The following is a 20,151-nucleotide window of genomic DNA, read 5'->3' on the forward strand; positions in this document are numbered from 1 at the left end:
GAGCCCCCTTAATAAGGGGGCCCCCGGATACCGGCCCCCCACCCTATGTGAATGAGTATGGGCTACAATGTACCCCTACCCATTCACCTGTAAAAAATAAAAGTACAAAAAAAAACACAACACACGAGATAAAATACTTTATTGCACAACTCCGGGGGTCTTCCGTCTTCGGGGGTCTTCTCGCCGGACTCCTCCGCTATCTTCTTGTAGCTCTTTTACTAGCGATGTGGCCTCTTCTTCCGACTTCGGGGGTCTTGTCCCCTCTTCGGTTCTTCTGCTGGGCCACCGCGCCTTCTTCTAGCTCTTTTACAGGCGGTGGCCCGGTCTTCTGTCGCCGCTGCCGCCTTCCATTCTTCTTCTTCTTCTTCTTCTTCTTCTCCTTCTTCTCCTGGAGATGTTGACTCGACGCTCTCTCCGACCACAATGCCAGGGACGCGCTGCGCGGCCATTTATATAGGGACAAGGGGCGGTGTCACATGGCTTTATGTCACATGGGTTGGTGTCACATGGTGACCCCGCCCCCTTACGATGTCACAGTCCCCATGTGACATCAACCCATGTGACCAACCCATGTGACATAAAGCCATGTGACACTGCCCCTTGTCCCTATATAAGTGGCAGCGCAGGGCGTCCCTGGCATTGCGGCCGGAGAGATCGTCGAGTCAACATCCCCTGGAGAAGAAGAAGAAGAAGAACGGAAGGCAGCGGCGACAGAAGACCGGGCCACCGCCTGTAAAAGAGCTAGAAGAAGGCGCGGTGGCCCGGCAGAAGAACCGAAGAGGGGGACAAGACCCCCGAAGTCGGAAGAAGAGGCCGCGGCGACAAAGAAGAATGCCAGGCTCCTCCGCTAGTAAAAGAGCTACAAGAAGATAGCGGAGGAGTCCGGCGAGAAGACCCCCGAAGACGGAAGACCCCCGGAGCTGTGCAATAAAGTATTTTATCTCGTGTGTTGTGTTTTTTTTTGTACTTTTATTTTACAGGTGAATGGGTAGGGGTACATTGTAGCCCATACTCATTCACATAGGGTGGGGGGCCGGTATCCGGGGGCCCCCTTATTAAAGGGGGCTCCCGGATTCGATAAGCCCCCCGCCCGCAGACCCCGACAACCAACGGCCAGGGTTGTCGGAAAGAGGCCCTTGTCCTCATCAACATGGGGACAATGTGCTTTGGGGTGGGGGGGGCGCGCGGCCCCCCCTTCCCCAAGGCACCCCCCATGTTGAGGGCACGCGGCCTGGTACGGCTCAGGAGGGGGGGGGGCGCTCGCTCGCCCCCCTTTCCTGGCCGGCCGGGTAGCGTGCTCGGACAAGTGTCTGTTGTGGACTTGGGGGGGGACCCCCACGCCGATTTTTTTTTGGCGTTGGGGTTCCCCTTTAAGTCCATACCAGGCGGCGGGGCCAGCGACGTCTCCTTCGCGGGCCCCGCCTACCTGGAGACCCGCTCGAAATGAGCGGACTTTTCTCCAGGCGGGAAAAGTCCGCTCATTTCAAAAGTACGGCGGACTGGCACACACACGGCCGGATTGTCCGCCGAAATGCGAGTACGGCGGGCAGATTGTTGTGCAAACCGAAATTCTAAGTCCGCCGGAATGTCGGGTCAAAAAAGTATGCCGGAGGCTACACACGGGGGGATTGTTTGGCGGACTTGAGTTTGCCGGACTTTTCCACCGGATTGTTTGATCGTGTGTACGCGGCATTAGATGTATATTTTAGATGTATACTGTATACTATACCTTTTTTGTTTGTTTTAAGTAATAAAATAATTTTTGTACCGTTCTATTTTGTACGTGCATTAAAAATCCACCCCCAGGGGATTTCTCTTTGAGTATTTAGTGTTTTTGGATGTGGCACAACAAATTCACGTAGCCCTGCCATACCCTTCCTCTTGATTATACACCTAAGAGACTATATCTATTTGGAAGGAGAGATGATGCTAGTTGCCCTAGATGTCAAGGATATGGAGACCTCATACACATGGTATGGCGATGCCCAAAGCTGTTTCGCTATTGGAGGGGAGTTGTGGAAACTATAAATAAAATCTTTGAGACAAAATTGGAAATGGACCTTATACCTTGTGTGTTGGGTTATAGGAAGGTGGCGGGAGAACAAAAGTGCACTACAGTGGCAGTTATACGCTGCCTATTTCAAGCACGTAGAATTATAGCACAGAGATAGCAGGCGGGGAGGGCCCCATTTGTGAGTGAATGGATTCAAGTCATTAGTGAATTAGTATGGAAGGAGAAGACAGTATATGTAAAAAGGGGGAACCTCAGAGAGTTTGAAAAAATTTGGAGCCCATGGGTGAATGAAATGGGGTACCCTATTGATTAGGAAGGAGAAGGAGAGAGACAGGATTAAACAATAAGGAAGGCTAGGTAGACTCCAAACTATGCCATGAGTAAACTATTTAGAACCATACTGGAAAAATAGGTAATTAAAGTTGCAGTAGAATAACAAGTTAATGAGGAAGGAGGGTTCTAGGGCAGGGAGGGGGAGGAGGGAGGGTATAGGGTTAAAAGTGGTTGATATGTAAGGAAACACGGAATATAGAAGATAAGAAATATTGTAAGATAACATGTTTGTAACATTGACATATGTTTTTCTTTTACTTTTAACTATGTTGTTGATGTGTATTATGAAGATTTGTATGTATGAAGGAAAACGGAATAAAGAATAAGAAAGCTAAAAAAAAGGAACGACATGAAAAAAAATAAAAAGTAGTGAGTGTACAGCTTGTATAACAGTGTAAATTTCCGGCCCCCTCAAAATAACTCAACACACAGTCATTAATGTCTAAACCGCTGGCAACAAAAGTGAGTACACCCCTCGGTGAAAATGTCCAAATTGGGCCCAAAGGGTCAATATTTTGTGTGGTCACCATTATTTTCCAGCACTGCCTTAACCCTCTTCGGCGTGGAGTTCACCAGAGCTTCACATGTTGCCACTGGAGTCCTCTTCCACTCCTCCATGATGACATCACTGAGCTGGTGGATATTGGAGATCTTGCGCTCCTCCACCTTCCAATTGAGGATGTCCCACAGATGATCAATAGGGTTTAGGTGTGGAGACATGCTTGGCCAGTCCATCACCTTTACCCTCAGCTTCTTTAGCAAGGCAGTGGTCGTCTTGGAGGTGTGTTTGGGGTTGTTATCATGTTGGAATACTGCCCTGCGGCCCAGTCTCTGAAGGGAGGAGATCATGCTCTGCTTCAGTATGTCACAGTACATGTTGGCATTCATGGCTCCCTCAATGATCTGTAGCTCCCCAGTGCTGGAAGCACTCATGCAGCCCCAGACCATGACACTCCCACCACCATGCTTGACTGTAGACAAGACACACTTGTCTTTGTACTCCTCACCCGGTTGTCACCACACACGCTTGACACCATCTGAACCAAATACGTTTATCTTGGTCTCATCAGACCACAGGACATGGTTCCAGTAATCCATGTCCTTAGTCTGCTTGTCTTCAGCAAACTGTTTGCGGGCTTTCTTGTGCATCATCATCATCATCATGAAGATCATATCCCCCTTTATGTATTTATACATGGTGATCATACCCCCCCTTATGTATTTATACATGGTGATCATATCCCCCTTTATGTATTTACATGGAGATCATATCCCCCTTATGTATTTATACATGGAGATCATATCCCCCCTTATGTATTTATACATGGAAATCATATCCCCCTTATGTATTTATACATGGAAATCATATCCCCCTTATGTATTTATACATGGAGATCACATCCCCCCCTTATGTATTTATACATGGTGATTATATCCCCCCTTAATCTCCTCTTCTCAGTAGAGAATACATTCAGTTCCTCTAATCTCTCCTCATAGCGGAGCTCCTCTGTGCCTCTTATCAGTATTGTTGCTCTTCTCTGCCTTTCTAAAGACATTGATACAATACATGGATAATACTCTTTGTCTTGTGGTCTGTTGGCATTTCAATGACACCATTATGTAGAAAAAATAACAGAATTTGTTCTATAATTTGGTTTACTTGGAATAAATGATGGGGAAAGATTTGAGATCATGTGTAAATAAACCTTGCTTCACGTCTAATGGAGCATTCAAAGATATCTAAGCAACCGTCCTCCAAACAGGATTGACAACATTCTTTTGGTAGAGCGATAACCATAAAGAATGAGGAAACCTGAAAACAAAGAACGGGGGAAGGCAAAGTAAAAAGAGCAGCAATCGGTGAACAAGGCAATTTGAAGATTTTCCCTTTGGCAGAACAATACGGAGGTGGTGAAGATCGAATCTTATCTGTGAACCGACGGCTTCGGGAGCAAATTCTGCTCATGGAGGAGTGATAGGCAACAAAGATTTCCAGGATGGAAAAACGATCGTATCTCCTCTTCCTCCTGGTCCTTCTGTGTGCTTCCCATGGAGCAACAGGTGAGTGGATTCCACAATCTCCCAATTAAAGCCGGCCATACACGAGTAGACTTTTGAACGTTTTTTTTTATATGAAAGTTCCCAGTATATTTGATGACATGATGAACGTCATTTGTAAATACTTAATTTGCTTTTAAAAAGTGATTTTGGATCGGACTTTCCTGAATGAAAACCACATACATTGTTAGAAATGTGTTTGTTCATTCGCTAATTAAAAATAAAAAAGAAATCCCCAATCCTGCTCTTGAATTTTCTAGTCATAAAAAATAAAATGTTGGATTGACCCCCAATAATGATTAGAAAATCAAACAAATTTTCTTATAACAAAGACATTAAAGAAAGTTCTACTAGTGTGTGATCACCTCAATGCTGCGTACACAGGGCCGCACTTTTCGACGGACTAGGTCCAACGGTCTTCCCGGCGGAGGTCCGACGGAATTTCTGAACGAGCAGACACGACCGTACTAAGTCCATTCGAAAGTCCTTTAGTTTTGAACGTGATGACATAAACGGGAATAAAAAAGGAAGTTCAATAGCCGCCCTTGCATTGTATTTGGTCTGTCAGACCAGCATACAGACAAACAGTTTGCACACTAGAAAGCCGAGTCCATCGGACAGATTTGAAACATGTTTTATTTCTAAGTCCATCTGACTTTTTTTGCACTGGTACACCTCTATGGGTTTTTTTTAAGGCATTTGCACACAGGTCATGTTACATAGTAAGGTTGAATAAACACACCAGTCCATTCAGTTCAACCTGAGTGAGTGTCTACAATTGTCCCTATCCCTGTACATTGCACACTCACGTTGGTCCCTACCCTCAAGAAGCCCACAATCCAAGGTCCCCATTCACATACTGGGGCCATTTTTGGTCTGAAGCCAATTAACCTACCTGCACGTCTTTGGAGTGTGGGAGGAAACCGGAGTACATGGAGGAAGCCCACACAGGCACAGGGAGAACATGAGAACTCCAGGCAGGTAGTTGTCATGGTTGGGATGGTTGGGATTTGAACCAGTGACCTTTTTTACTGCTAGGTGAGAGTGCTAACCACTACACCACTGTACCGCCCTACATGTCAGCATTAAGGAAAACAAATTAAGAAAAAAGAATACGTGGAGGTCCCCCGAAATTCCATATCAGGCCCTTTAGGTCTGGTATGGATATTAAGGGGAACCCCGCGCCAAAAAAATTAAAAAAAATGGCATGGGGGTCCCCCTCAAAATCTCTGTAGCAGATTCGCCGCGAGATCACTTTTATTGGTACCGGGAGAGGGCCCCCCTGCCGCGATCTGGTGCCTTCTGCTGCTTACCGGAGCTGTCAGCATCAGCGGAGGCATTTGCATCCTCTTGATGGCTCAGTACGGAGACAAGTGAGGGGAAGATGGCCACCCCTCTCCATACAATTGCTGGGCGGAAGCGACGTCAAGCGACATCGCTCTTAAAGGGACAATTTTTTTTAATGTTTTTTTTTAAATTACAATTTTTTTTATTGCATTTTAGTCTAAATATGAGATGTGAGGACTTTTTGACCCCCCAGATCTCATATTTAAGAGGACCAGCCATTTTTTTTTTCTATTACAAGGGATGTTTACATTCCTTATAATAGGAATAAAAGTGACATTTTTTTTATTTAAACAGTGTAAAAATAAAAAATAAAAGGTAAAAAAAAAAAAAAAAAATAAAAAAATATAAATGTGCCCCCTCCCGCCAATCTCGCGCGCAGAAGTGAACACATATGTGAGTAGCGCCTGCATATGAAAACGGTGTTCAAACCACACATGTGAGGTATCGCCTCTGTAATGCAAAACATGCTACCTGTAGAATTTTTTAAACGTCGCCTATGGAGATTTTTAAGGGTAAATGTTTGTCGCCATTCCACGAGCGGGCGCAATTTTGAAGTGTGACATGTTGGGTATCAATTTACTCGGCGTAACATTATCTTTTACAATATAAAAAAAATCAGGCTAATTTTACTGCTGTTTTCTTTTTTTATTCAAAAAAGTTAATTTTTCTCAAAAAGAGTGTGCTTGTAAGACAGATGCGCAAATACGGTGTTTAAAAAAGGTATTGCAATGACCGCCATTTTATTCTCTAGGGTGTTAGAAAAAAAAAAAAGCAATACATAATGTTTGAGGGTTCTCAGCAATTTTCTAGCAAAAAAAATGTAAACACCAAAATCTCAAAACGAGGCTGGTTATAATGAAAACGCATTAATAGTATTATTAGTATTATTAGTATTATTAATATTATTATTATTATTATTATTATTATTATTAATAATTCATTCCATTCTATTTGTTGAGATGCGGCATTCATTACTTCGGATAATTTGTTACTTCAGATAAATTAGTATTCGTTACGTTCACTAACAGCCGAATTGGAAAGGAAATTCCAATACCTATAATTGAATAGTTAGTTATTATTAGTTAATTATTATTTCAAATATTCGTTCTTTCAAATTCTTGAATTTTCTTTCTCATTTTCAGGTTTTTGATCATAACGAATGTCCCGAAAAATGAAAAAAAAAACTGTATAAAATGAAAACAAACACATTTTTGGGCAGTGCACATGTCTATCTCTTTCTGCTTTATTCCCAGAGATCCCCCCGCCAAATAAAACAGAGTGCTGGTGATGGTGAAAGGATGGTCAGCTGGGAATTACAAAAAATATATATTCAATAATTGTCCCATTTTCTATGAATTTTTTATGTGACTACTTATTGCTCTGTAGTTGTGGGACAATATTGTACTACTGAAGATTTTTTTTTTTTATCTATGCTGTTCACATGGAAACCATTGGTGGTGGTGGGGGGGGGGGGGATTTATTAAAACTGGCGCACTTAGAATCTTCAGCTTTATCAATTAACCACTTAACCCCCGGACCATTTTGCAGACCAAAGACCAGAGCACTTTTTGTGATTCGGCACTGCGTCGCTTTAATTGACAATTGCGCTGTCATGCGACGTGGCTACCAAACAAAATTTACGTCCTTTTTTTCCCCACAAATAGAGCTTTCTTTTGGTTGTATTTGATCACCTCTGCGGTTTTTATTTTTTGCGTTACAAACAAATAAAGCTGTGACAATTTTGAAAAAAAAACGCATTATTTCTTCCTCTTTGCTATAAAAAATATCCCCAAAAAATATAAAAACAACTTTTTTTCACTCAGTTTAGGCCGATACGTATTCTTCTACATATTTTTGGTAAAAAAAAAATCACAATAAGCAATTATTGATTGGTTTGCGCAAAAGTTATAGCGTTTACAAAATAGGGGATCGTTTTATGGCATTTTTATTAATTTTTTTTTTTACAAGTAATGGCGGCGATCAGCGATTTTTATCATGACTGTGACATTATGGCTGACAGATCTGCCATTTTTGACACAATTTTTGGGACCATTGTCATTTATACAGCAATGCAAATACAAATGCACTGATTCCTGTGTAAATGACACTGGCAGTGAAGGGGTTAACCACTAGGTGGCAGTGTAGGGGTTAAGTGAGCCCTGGGGAGTGTTTTTAACTGTGGGGGGGGAGGGGCTGTGTGTGACACATCACTGATCTCTGCTCCGATCATAGGGAGCAGAGATCAGTGACACTGTCACTAGGCAGAAGGGGGAGATGCTTGTTTACTTTTTTACTTTCTCCCCGTGCTTTCGTCTCTGTGAGACAATCGCGGGTATCCCTGCGGCGATCAAGTCCACGGGACCCGTGATCGGACTCATGGAGGTCCCGACCGGCATGCATGCGATGACACGGCGGCAAATTTAATGTAAGACTTTTTCAAACTTGACTTGAAAAAGTCACGTGAACGTGACGCGACGCGTCAGGGAGGAGCGAGGTGTTACTGTCGTCACATTTCTGGTCGCGGCCGAGACCGGAAAAATCGTTTGTTTACTCGTGCTTGTTTCGTAGTTTCAATGTAAGTGTGGATTTATTTTATTAAAGTTTATTTTATCATTACTACATATTGGAGCCCCCCTCTTCTTCTTCTTTATGAGCTTTATAATACTGATGATACACGTATTTCTGACGGGCTGGCTATACGAGGAGTGAAGGAGGATTGTGATTGCAGGCATTGTCTATACAGCGCCATATGGCCTTTAGTGGCCTTTTATAGGGGTGCCCAGTTTGAGCACTGCAGTGTGGATCATCGGTGGAGTGTCACTGTTTGAAGTTTTGCACATTCAGCTTTCACTGTATGGATGTATTTGAACTTTTGAAAATAATACTATCACGTTTTGGGATTTTACATTCAGAATTGTATTTTTTTATTAAGATCACTTTATTGCTGTGATATGCGGACATATTTCAAGATTCGTTTTGCACTTTATTTGCTTATTTACACAAGCAGATATTTGCACATTTATTACTTATTCGGAGGATTGTTGCACTTTATATGCTTTTTTTTGCACAGTAGCTATTTTGCACATTTATTGTATTGTTTGCTCACTGTGATTTACATACTTTGCATAGATTTATTTATGAGGTCTATTTATTTATTTATAATTTAATATTACATTTCTTAGAGGTGTATTATTGTTTATTCATTATAGCATCTCTATGCATTTATTCTTTTAGGTAGCGCCACATACTTTTTTCACAATGGTGATCATAGAGACTCCGGCGACCAACTGGTCATAGAGATCATAGAGACTCCAGCGACCAACTGGTCATAGGGATTATAGAGACTCCAGCGACCAACTGGTCATAGGGATCATAGAGTCTCCGGCGACCAACTGGTCATAGAGATCATAGAGACTCCGGCGACCATCTGGTCATAGAGATCATAGAGACTCCAGCGACCAACTGGTCATAGGGATCATAGAGTCTCCGGCGACCAACTGGTCATAGAGATCATAGAGACTCTGGCGACCATCTGGTCATAGAGATCATAGAGACTCCTGCGACCAACTGGTCATAGAGATCATAGCGACTCCGGCGACCAACTGTTCATAGAGATAATAGAGACTCCGACGACCAACTGGTCATAGAGATCATAGAGACTCCGGCGACCAACTGGTCATAGAGATCATAGAGACTCCGGTGACCAACTGGTCATAGAGATCATAGAGACTCCGGTGACCAACTGGTCATAGAGATCATAGAGACCCCGGCTACCAACTGGTCATAGAGATCATAGAGACTCAGAGCGACCAACTGGTCATAGAGATCATAGAGACTCCAGCGACCAACTGGTCGTACAGATCATAGAGACTCCGACGACCAACTGGTCCACCGGAAAACTCTATGGTAAACATCTGGAGCCAGCAGATCCTGTCTCCGACTCAACGATGGCAGAGGCGAGTCGGTAGAAGCACCGGAGGGTGGTGGTGGGGGGGGGGGGACATCCCCTCTTGCCCTCATAAGATAGATCAAGAGGCTGACCAGCCGCTATGATCATTCTTATGGTGTAGGGAATCGCCGGTGATGTATCAGATAGTGTCCCCCATCACATAGTGTCCACCCTCTACTGCGCTTGCGCAGAATGGGGGACAAGGAGAAGCCGAACATCTACGAAGATAAACAGCGCCTGTGCAGTGAGCCCAGGTTCAAGCCCCCACCATCCAAGTGGACAGTCGAGTTAGAACAAAAAAGAGCCAAGCGAAGCGAGGCCGTGCCCAAAGCATGGTGAGCGAAGCGAGCCCTCGAGGGGGCCCTGTTACTATGAGCAACCGTATGTCCACTTGGATGGTGCAGCTTCAAACTGGACTCAGTGCGCAGGCGTCATTCTTCTTCGGGTACTTTTGGAATCTCCTTCTCATCTGTACTGCGCAAGCGCTGCACCTGAGCAGTACGGGCCGGACACTGTTCGATAGGCGGACACTTTTTGTCAGAACACCGACTGAAAAAGACGATATCTGAATGATGCCTGTAGCTGCCTGCAGGCATCATTCAGATATACCCGCACAAAGTCAAGGACATCATACGATGGCCGACAGGTGGGAAGCAGCTAATAGCGATGGTTTCTTCCATTTCATAGGTTGTGTGCCTAGTTTTCCATTTTAGTGGCAGGAGCACTTTTTGCAGAGTTTAGTAGGTGTCTCACCAGAGATTTCTTGTATTTCCCATACGAGAGATTGTTAACATGGTGAACAAGCTGGGTCTAGGTCCATTTTTGATTCTGTTATCCATTTTATAATCGTTTTTCCGGTAGCTTTGAATTTTTAGGACAAGGCCACCAGATATAGGGAACGGACAACATATGTTCACCAATCCTGTCACTCTCCATCCTGACATAAAAAGGAAGCAATCAGATTGACAAAAAAGAGTGAACTCCAGTATCATAGTCAGTTGTAAACAAAATGGCAGCAGCAGTGCTTTGCCGGCAGAAGGAGGAGCCATTGGGGGCTCCACCAGTGAATGTAGGGTTGTCACTTTGTCCTGGATTCACCCAGACAGTTCAGGTTTCAAATCATGCATCTGGGTTTCTGACCACCTGAAACCCGGACCCATTATTCAGACTGGACTATGGCTTTCCAGCAGAGTTGCTGGCTGCAGTTGTGTAAGTTAAGAGTATCTGTTATGCAGCATACACACGATTAGGCATTCCGACAACAAAATCCATGGATTTTTTCAGACGGATGTTAGCTCAAACTTGTCTTGCATACACTTGGTCACACAATGTTGTCCGAATTTCCGAACGTCAAGAACGCGGTGACGTACAACACGTACGATGAGCTGAGAAAATTTAAGTTCAATAGCCAGTGCGGCTCTTCTGCTTGATTCCAAGCAATGCGTGGAACTTTGTGCTTCAGAATTCTGCACACACCATCGGAATTTCCGACAACGGATTTTTATTGTCAGAAAATTTAAGATCCTCATCTCAAATTTTGTGTGTCAAAAATCCAGATGGAAAATGTCTGATGGAGCCTACACATGGTCGGAATTTCCAACAAAAAGCTCCCATCGAACATTTTCCAATGTAAAATCTGACCGTGTGTATGGGGCATTACACTCTCTTTCACACTGCCCAAAGCCGGCACTAACAATCCCCGCACAAACACACTCCTCCTCCTCCCCCCCCCCCCCCCCCACCTGTCTACAAACACTCCAATCCCCTTTGCTGTGCCTCAGTAAAGGAAAGTTGGGGCCTGAAATTTGAAGTCTAGATGCGTCAGATACATCTGGATGAGAGGCGCTGACTGCCAAGGGGTTAGTGAGCTCACCATCCATCCCTGTCTGTGACTGTCTCCCCCCCCTTCTCTCTCCTGCCTTTGAGTGAGTAGACTAAAGTAAATCAGGATTCTCAGAGCACCCCTTACATCAGATTTCCCCTTTACACCAGAGGCCACAGTGTTCTCCACTACATCAGAGTCCTCTCCGTACATCAGAGTTATTCAGTGTTCCCCCTTAGATCAGGGTTCCCAGAGCATCCCTTATGTTAGAGTCCCTTACATCAGAGTCTGTAGAGTCCCCCCTTACAGTGAATGGGAAATCTCATATGTAAAGGGGGAACACTGTGGACTCTGATGTAAAGGGGGACTCTTGTGATTAACTTCATATGCTTAGAAATATTATTTGATCGCAAAATATATGTATCGTTTGTACTATAAAAAAATTGCTGTGCGCCGCTAAAGTGTTGGGGTTTGACTTGAAGAAAAGGCGGCGACCCTAATTGAATGTGATTGGCAACCTGACAACTGCTAATCTCACCCATACCTAAGAAAATGACTGCAGGTTTGTGGTTGCTAATGGGATCGTGCGCTTACAGTCTGTGTAAATGCAGATTAGTAAGTAGTAAGATCTGCTGACCTGCCATGCTGCAAACAGCACTGCTCCGTCCAGGGCCGTCTTTAATATTGATGGGACCCTGGGCAAAAAATGTCTCCCCCCCCCCCCATGCAATTTCACTCTCTCCCTGATCTGAGACATGCAATAAATAGCAGCTAGACTTAGCCACTTCAGCCCCGGACCAATAAACACCTTAAGGACCAGAGGTCTTTTTCCAATTTCGCACTGCGCTGCTTTAACTGGTAATTGCGCGGTCATGCAATATTGCACCCAAACGAAATTTGCGTCCTTTTCTTCCCACAAATAGAGCTATCTTTTGATGGTATTTGATTGCCTCTGCGATTTTTATTTTTTGCGATATAAATGGAAAAAGAGCGAAAATTTTGAAAAAAAAAAGATATTTTCTTCTTTTTGTTATAAGAAAAATCGAATAAACTAAATTTTAGTCATACATTGAGGGCAAAATTTATTCAGCCACATGTCTTTAGTAAAAAAAATGTCAATAAGCGTATATTTTTTGGTTTGCGCAAAAGTTATAGCGTCTACAAACTAGAGTACATTTTCTGAAATAGATGCTAATAGTCTGCAGTAGATCTGCTGAAATAAAGGAAATGGCTGCTCTAATGCAAAAAAATAAATAAAAATAAAATAGATGCTAATAGTCTGCAAGAGATCTGCAAAAAATGAAATAGATGTTAATATACTGCAGGAGATCTGATGGAAATAAATAGTAATCTGCAAAAAAAAAATGAAATTGATTCTAACAGTCTGCAGGAGATCTGCAAAAAAAATAAGTGAATGGCTGTTTATAGTCTACAGGAGATCTGCTAAAAAATAAATAGATGCTAATAGTCTGCAGGAGATCTGGTGAGAAAACGAAATAAATAATAATAGTCTGCAGGAGATCTGCAAAAAACAAATGAAATAGATGCTAAAAGTCTGCAGGAGATCTGCAAAAAAAATGAAATAGATGCTAATTGTCTGCAGGAGATCTGGTGAGAAATTGAAATAGATACTAATAGTCTTCAGTAGATCTGCAAAAAATTGAATATATATATATATATATATATATATATATAAAACCATCATCCGAAATTCACATTTAGTATATAATGATTTAAACTTTAATAGAAACAATTTTAATAGAATATAAAAGAATAGACTAGAAAAACAATAGAACAGAACAGAATAAAATATAATATATTCTATTCTGTTCTGTTCTAACGTTTTTTCTAGTCTATTCTCTATTTTATTATAATCTTTTCTATCCAAATTTAAAATGAATTAATTAAAAAATGTGAATTCATTCTATTCGAAATTCAAATTTAATCTATTCGAAATTCGAATTTCAGAAGATGGTTGTATATTCTTTCTATTTCATTCTATTGAATTATATTTTTTTCTATTCTGTTCTAATCTCTTCTATTCGAATTAGAAATTTTGGAAGATGGTTAGTTACTTATATACATCTGTCACATCAACTTCTCATTTTGGGGCCCTGTACCTCGGGGTTACTTGGTGCTAGAAACCCCAAATGTGTTGTAGTGCTAGTTCTACTTTGTTTGTATACCAAATTTGGTGTTTCTAGCTATAAGTGGCCCCAAGATACGTGGCCCCAAAATGTCATTCTCTGCTGCAGAAAAGTACTTGGCATATTGCCCATATCTCTGGGTCACTTTGTGCTCGGAACCCCACAACTTGTGGCAGGTGACGTGGTAAGTGGACAATCCACAACTCATGGCAGGTCACGTGGCACTTGTGGCCGGTCACGTGGCACTCGTGGCAGGTCACGTGGCACTCGTGGCAGGTGTCGTGGCAAGTAGACAATACACAACTTGTGGCAGGTGACGTGGCAAGTGGACAATCTACAAGTTGGGGTTTGGGTTAGGCTAAGGGTTGGGGTTAGAGTTTCCCCTTGAAGAATAAGGCTTGGACTCAGTGATTGGAATAGAATAAAATAATATTTTATACTATTCTGTTCAATTGTTTTTCTAGTCTATTCTTTTCTATTCAAATCTTTTCTATTCTAATTCATTCTATAGGAAATTCGAATTTCTGAAGATGGTTATAGATATATTTACATATTATACATATATAAAATCATCTTCTGAAATTCTAATTTAGTATAAAAATTTGAATCAAATGTGAATAGAAAATATTAGAATAGAAAATAATAGAAAATAATAGACTAAGAATAGACTATAATAAAATATAATATATATTATTTTAGTTTCCATTGTTTTGAGTTATTTTCAAATCTATTCTTGAATTCAAATTTATGCTATTCGAAATTATAATTTCAGAAGAAGGTTATATTCTTCTATTGTATTTTATTACATTCTATTAAATTCTATTCTGTTCTTTACTATTCTTTTATTTTCATTCTATTTTGTTATTATTTTATATTCTATTTTACTGTATTCTTTTTTAGAAATCGATTTATATTTTTTAAATTTTTATTCAAATTCGATTCGAATTGTTTTCATAATTTGAATTTTTTTTCGAATTCGATTCGAATTTCGTCCGAATTCATTAGCATTGTAATTCAGTATTTCGGATGCATGTGAATGTCCGAATAATGAAAATTGTCCGAATTTCAAATTCGCAACTAAACAAAATGCACATGTCTAATATTGATTGGTTTGCGCAAAAGTTATAGCGTCTACAAAATAGGGGATAGATTTATGGCATTTTTATTATTTATTAATGTTTTACTAGTAATGGCGGGGATCTGCAATTTTTAGTGGGACTGCAACATTGCGTCGGACAGATCGGGCACTTTTGGGACCAGTGACATTTATACAGCGATCAGAGCTAAAAATAGCCACTGATTACTGTATGAATGTCACTGGCAGGGAAGGGGTTAACACCAGGGGGCGATCAAGGGGTTGAATGTGTTCCCTCCTAACTGTATGGGGATGGGACTGACTGGAGGAGGAGACATATCGCTGTTCCTACTTAGTAGGAACAGATGATCTGTCCCTCCTCTCCTGACAGAATGGCACGAGAGCCGCTCTGGCTCTCATGTCCGCGATCGCGTATGGCTGGTGGACATTACGGCCCGCCGGCCAAGTGCATTGTGTCCCTCACCGTGCAGCGTGAACGTGTGACTGCTAGAACTGTTTAAAGGGCCGATGTACAACTACGGCGATTCGCGGGAACATGCCGACCTGTTGCAGCATAATGACTTTTTATGTCCAAAATATGATGCAAAACCAGTGCAAATAATAATATTATAAGGACAAATAATACAATTCTGATTAGATCCTTCATATGCTCACTTATAATTAATTTGTAATGCCCCGTACACACGATCGGACTTTCCGATAACAAAACCATGGGAATTTTGTTCGAGGGTTGTTGGCTGCAACTTGTCTTGCATACACGCGGTCACACAAATGTTGGCCAACAATTACAAATGTGGGAACGCGGTTACGTGCAAGACGTACGGCGAGCCGAGAAAAAGGAAGTTCAATAGCCAGTGCGGCTCCTTCTGCTTGTTTCTGAGAATGCGTGAACTTTTGTGCGACGGACTTGTGTACACACGATCAGAAATTCCCACAACAAAGTTTTGTTGGTGGAAAATTTGAGAACCTGCTAGCCAACATTTGTTGGCAGAAATTCTGACAACAAATGTCCGATGGAGCGTACACACGGTCGGACTTTTGAGCCAACAAGCTCACATCCAACATTTGTTGTCGGGAAATCCGATCGTGTGTACGGGGAAAAACTCTATATACGTTTTATTGGCCATATTAATGTAAGTACTAAAGATTCCAAAGGACGGGGATTATTTTATAAGCTAGCTCATTTCAAAAGTCCAACTTTGGGCAAATTTTTTTAGCTTTAGCTCTATTGAATGAAAGTTAAAAGACAAATTAGAAGAACGTTCAAACGTCTTTCAGGTTTGCTGTTGGTGACTCTTCTGGGATAATTTCACCTCACTTCCTGTGCCTGGAGACACCAAAAATAAAATATAGGAAATCTTGTCATAGGGGCAAGAGGTCTCAGGCTGTAATAAAAAAACCGAGAGACAATGTAACCTTTCAGCATAGCACTGATATAAAGTGTTTATAGTCAGCTCTGTCTTGTTTGAAGAGATTTCCCTTTGATGTTACCATAAATCTCCACAACATGAATGAAGATAGTAAGAGCTACAAAACAAAAGAGTACCTTCTCCTCTAGAACTATACAATATAAAATAATACAAAAGAGTACATTCGCCTCAATAACTATACAATAAAAAATAATACAAAAGAGAACAAAGAAGCTTTTAAAAAATTACATGAAATGTAAACTTTAAAAAATAAAAAACTTTTGTTTTGAATTACAAAGCAAATAATTTTTTCTATAAATATATTGAATTGTTATTGAATAAAGTTAATATATTGTGACACTAACTGGATTTACAATGTCATTTCAGAGAATCAGACAAACTCCCCTTCAACAATTCCTGCTAATACCACCACTGAGTCTTCATATCCCAATACAGACCTTACAGCTCTTACCATGGAAACTCCTTCTACTAATACCCCTACACCATCAAATCTTACTGTGGGGTCCCTTTCTACAACAGCATTAAGTACAACAATCCCTGCTGATACTGATTCTTTGACTTTGTATCCCACTACGGGTGACCAGAATGTCACAACTGAATTTACGCCTACAGCATCTGATAACCCCACAGCTCTTACCATGGAAACTCCTTCCACTAATGCTGTTACTACATCAGCTCTTACAACAGTGTCTCTTTCTACAACAACTTTTAGTACGAGAGTTCCTGCTGACATTGTTTTTAACACTACAGACATCCAAAGTTATTTAACTGACTCTGAACCTACGACATCTGATAACCCCACAGCTCTAACCATGAAAGTTCCTTCCACCGATGCGGTTACCTTATCAGCTCCTACAACAGAGTCTCTTTCTACAAAAGCTTTACGTGCAACAGTTCCTGCTGACACTGCCTCTACAACTTTGTATTCCACTACTGACATCCCAAGTATTATAACTGACTTTACACCTACGTCATCTGATAACCCCACACCGCCTACCATGGAAACTTCTTCCACTAATGCTGTTACTTTGTCAGCTTTTACAATGGAGCCTCTTTCTACATCAGATTTAGGTACAACAATTCCTGCTGACACTGCCTCTACAACTTTGTATCCCACTACGGACATCCCACTTTTTATAATTGACTTTACACCTACGGCATCTGATAACCCCACACCTCTTTCCATGAAAGATCTTTCCACTAATGCTGTTACCTCATCAGCTTTTACAATGAAACCTCTTTCTACAACAGCTTTAAGTGCAACAGATTCCGCTGACAGTGCCTCTACAACTTTGTATCCCACTACAGACATGCAAAGTATTATAACTTACTCTGCACCTACAGCATCTGATAACCCCACACCTCTTACAGTGGAAACTCCTTCCACTAATGCTGTTACCTCATCAGCTCTTACAATGGAGCCTCTTTCTACAACAGATTTAAGTACAAAAGTTCCTGTTGATACTGCTTCTACAACTTTATATACCACTACGGACATCCCAAATTTTATAACTGACTCTGCACCTACGGCATCTGATAACCCCACATCTCTTACCATGGAAACTCCTTTTACGGATGCTGTTATCTCATCAGCTTTTACAATGGAACCTCTTTCTACAACAGCTTTAAGTGCAACATATTCCACTGACACTGTCTCTACAACTTTGTATCCCACTACAGACATCCAAAGTATTATAACTGACTCTGCACCTACAGCATCTGATAACCCCACACCTCTTACAGTGGAAACTCCTTTCACTAATGCTGCTACCTCATCAGCTCTTACAATGGAGCCCCTTTCTACAACAGATTTAAGTACAAAAGTTCCTGTTGATACTGCTTCTACAACTTTGTATCCCACTACGGACATCCAAAGTATTATAACTGACTCTGCACCTACAGCATCTGATAACCCCACACCTCTTACCATGGAAACTCCTTCCACTGATGCTGTTACCTCATCAGCTCTTACAATGGAGTCTCTTTCTACAACAGATTTAAGTACAACAGTTCCTGCTGATACTGCTTCTACAACTTTGTATACCACTACGGACATCCCAAATTTTATAACTGACTCTACACCTATGGCATCTGATAACATCACATCCCGTACCATGGAAACTCCTTCCACTAATGCTATTACATCCTCAGCTTTTAAAATGGAGCCTCTTTCTACAACAGATTTAAGTACAATTCCTGCTGATACTGCTTCTACAACTTTGTATACCATTACGGACATCCCAAATTTTATAACTGACTCTACACCTACATCATCTGATATCCTCACATCCCATACCATGGAAACTCCTTCCACTAATGCTGTTACGTCCTCAGCTCTTACAATGGAACCTCTTTCTGCATCAGATTTAGGTACAACAATTCCTGCTGATACTGCTTCCACAACTTTGTATCCCACTGCAGATACCCCAAGTATTATAACTGGCTCTACACTTACAGCATCTGATGACCCCACACCTCTTACAATGGAAACTCCTTCCACTGATGCTATTACCTCATCTGCTCTTACAATGGAGCCTCTTTCTACTTCAGCAGTAACTTATCGCGGCTGTACAGTGAGAGGTAAGTCTGTTTTTTTTGTAGACAACTTGCTAAAAAGATGACAGACAACTCAACATTTTTTTTTTTTACCATATCACCAAAGAGCCAATATGATAAAGTGTAGTGAAAAAAAAATGTAGCGCTAAGACAAATAGTGCAGTGAAAATACCTGAAAAGTATTAGTGCATACAATGTTTAAAAGCAAAATATTAAAGTCCAAATAAGTGCAATGAATGTATATGTAGGGCGGAACCAGATGAAATGTGATCCTATAGCACCAGTCCTATGAAAAAATTCCTTATATACATAAAAGTCCAACAGTGAAGTGATGATCTCCCGATAGGAAATAAATCCAAAACCGGTGAATCCTTAAAGTGAAAAGAGGTTTACACTCTTACCGGAACAGGTGGATCTGGATGTCAACAACACCGAATCAAACAAGCGTGAATATCCGGATGAATAATTCTCCCGAATGGAGATGAGGATCCAGAAATCCAATGGCGTCTCTTCTCAGCTGGGAAGAGCTCCACCATATCCAATGAACTTAAGGGAGCTGCTTGACCGATAATAACACCAACTCTCCTCCAGCCATACTGCATGGGGAAATAAAAGGGAATGTTCCAATGGTGCAGGTCAAAAACAGTTGGTTTATTAACCACTTCAGCCCCGCATCATTTTGCTGGCCGAAAACCAGACCACTTTTTGCGTTGCTTTAACTGACAATTGCGCGGTCATGTGACGTGGCTCCCAAACAAAATTTACGTCCTTTTTTCCCCACAAATAGAGCTTTCTTTTGGTGGTATTTGATCACCTCTGCGGTTTTTATTTTTTGCGCTATAAACAAAAATAGAGCGTCAATTTTGAAAAAAACGCATTATTTTTTTACTTTTTGTTATAATAAATATCCCCCAAAAATATATAAAAAAACAGTTTTTTACCTCAGTTTAGGCCGATACGTATTCTTCTACATATTTTTGGTAAAAAAAAATCACAATAAGCGATTATTGATTGGTTTGCACAAAAGTTATAGCGTTTACAAAAAAGGGGTTAGTTTTATGGCATTTTTATTAATCATTTTTTTTTTACTAGTAATGGCGGCAATCAGCGTTTTTTATTGTGACTGCGACATTATGGCGGACACGTCGGACATTTTTGACACATTTTTGGGACCATTGTCATTTATACAGCAATCACTGCTATACAAATGCAGTGATTCCTGTGTAAATTACACTGGCAGTGAAGGGGTTAACCAGTGGGTGGCAGTCTAGGGGTTAAGTGTTCCTAGGGGTGTGTTACTAACTGTTGGAGGCTGGGCTTTCATTTAGTGAACACTGATCTCTGCTCCAATCACATGGAGAAGAGATCAGTGTCACTTGTTGCTAGGCAGAATGGGGAG

At 41.3% G+C, this 20,151-nt stretch overlaps 1 protein-coding gene across 1 annotated transcript in view; it reads left to right on the forward strand.

Moving 5' to 3' along the window:
• The first annotated feature begins 4,125 nt into the window (after positions 1-4,125).
• The window catches only part of LOC143925618 (uncharacterized), a 198,252-nt gene continuing 182,226 nt past the window's right edge, over positions 4,126-20,151 (forward strand). Inside the window, exons 1-2 of the mRNA XM_077450089.1 lie at positions 4,126-4,408; positions 16,563-18,776. Of these exons, the coding sequence (XP_077306215.1) occupies positions 4,345-4,408; positions 16,563-18,776 (2,278 nt within the window). The 5' untranslated portion in view covers positions 4,126-4,344. The remainder of the gene's footprint in view (positions 4,409-16,562; positions 18,777-20,151) is intronic.

The sequence above is a fragment of the Lithobates pipiens genome, unplaced genomic scaffold, assembly GCF_037356315.1.
Source record: "Lithobates pipiens isolate NorthernLeopardFrog02 unplaced genomic scaffold, aLitPip1_a1.2 Scaffold_22, whole genome shotgun sequence".
Classification (NCBI taxonomy): domain Eukaryota; kingdom Metazoa; phylum Chordata; class Amphibia; order Anura; family Ranidae; genus Lithobates; species Lithobates pipiens.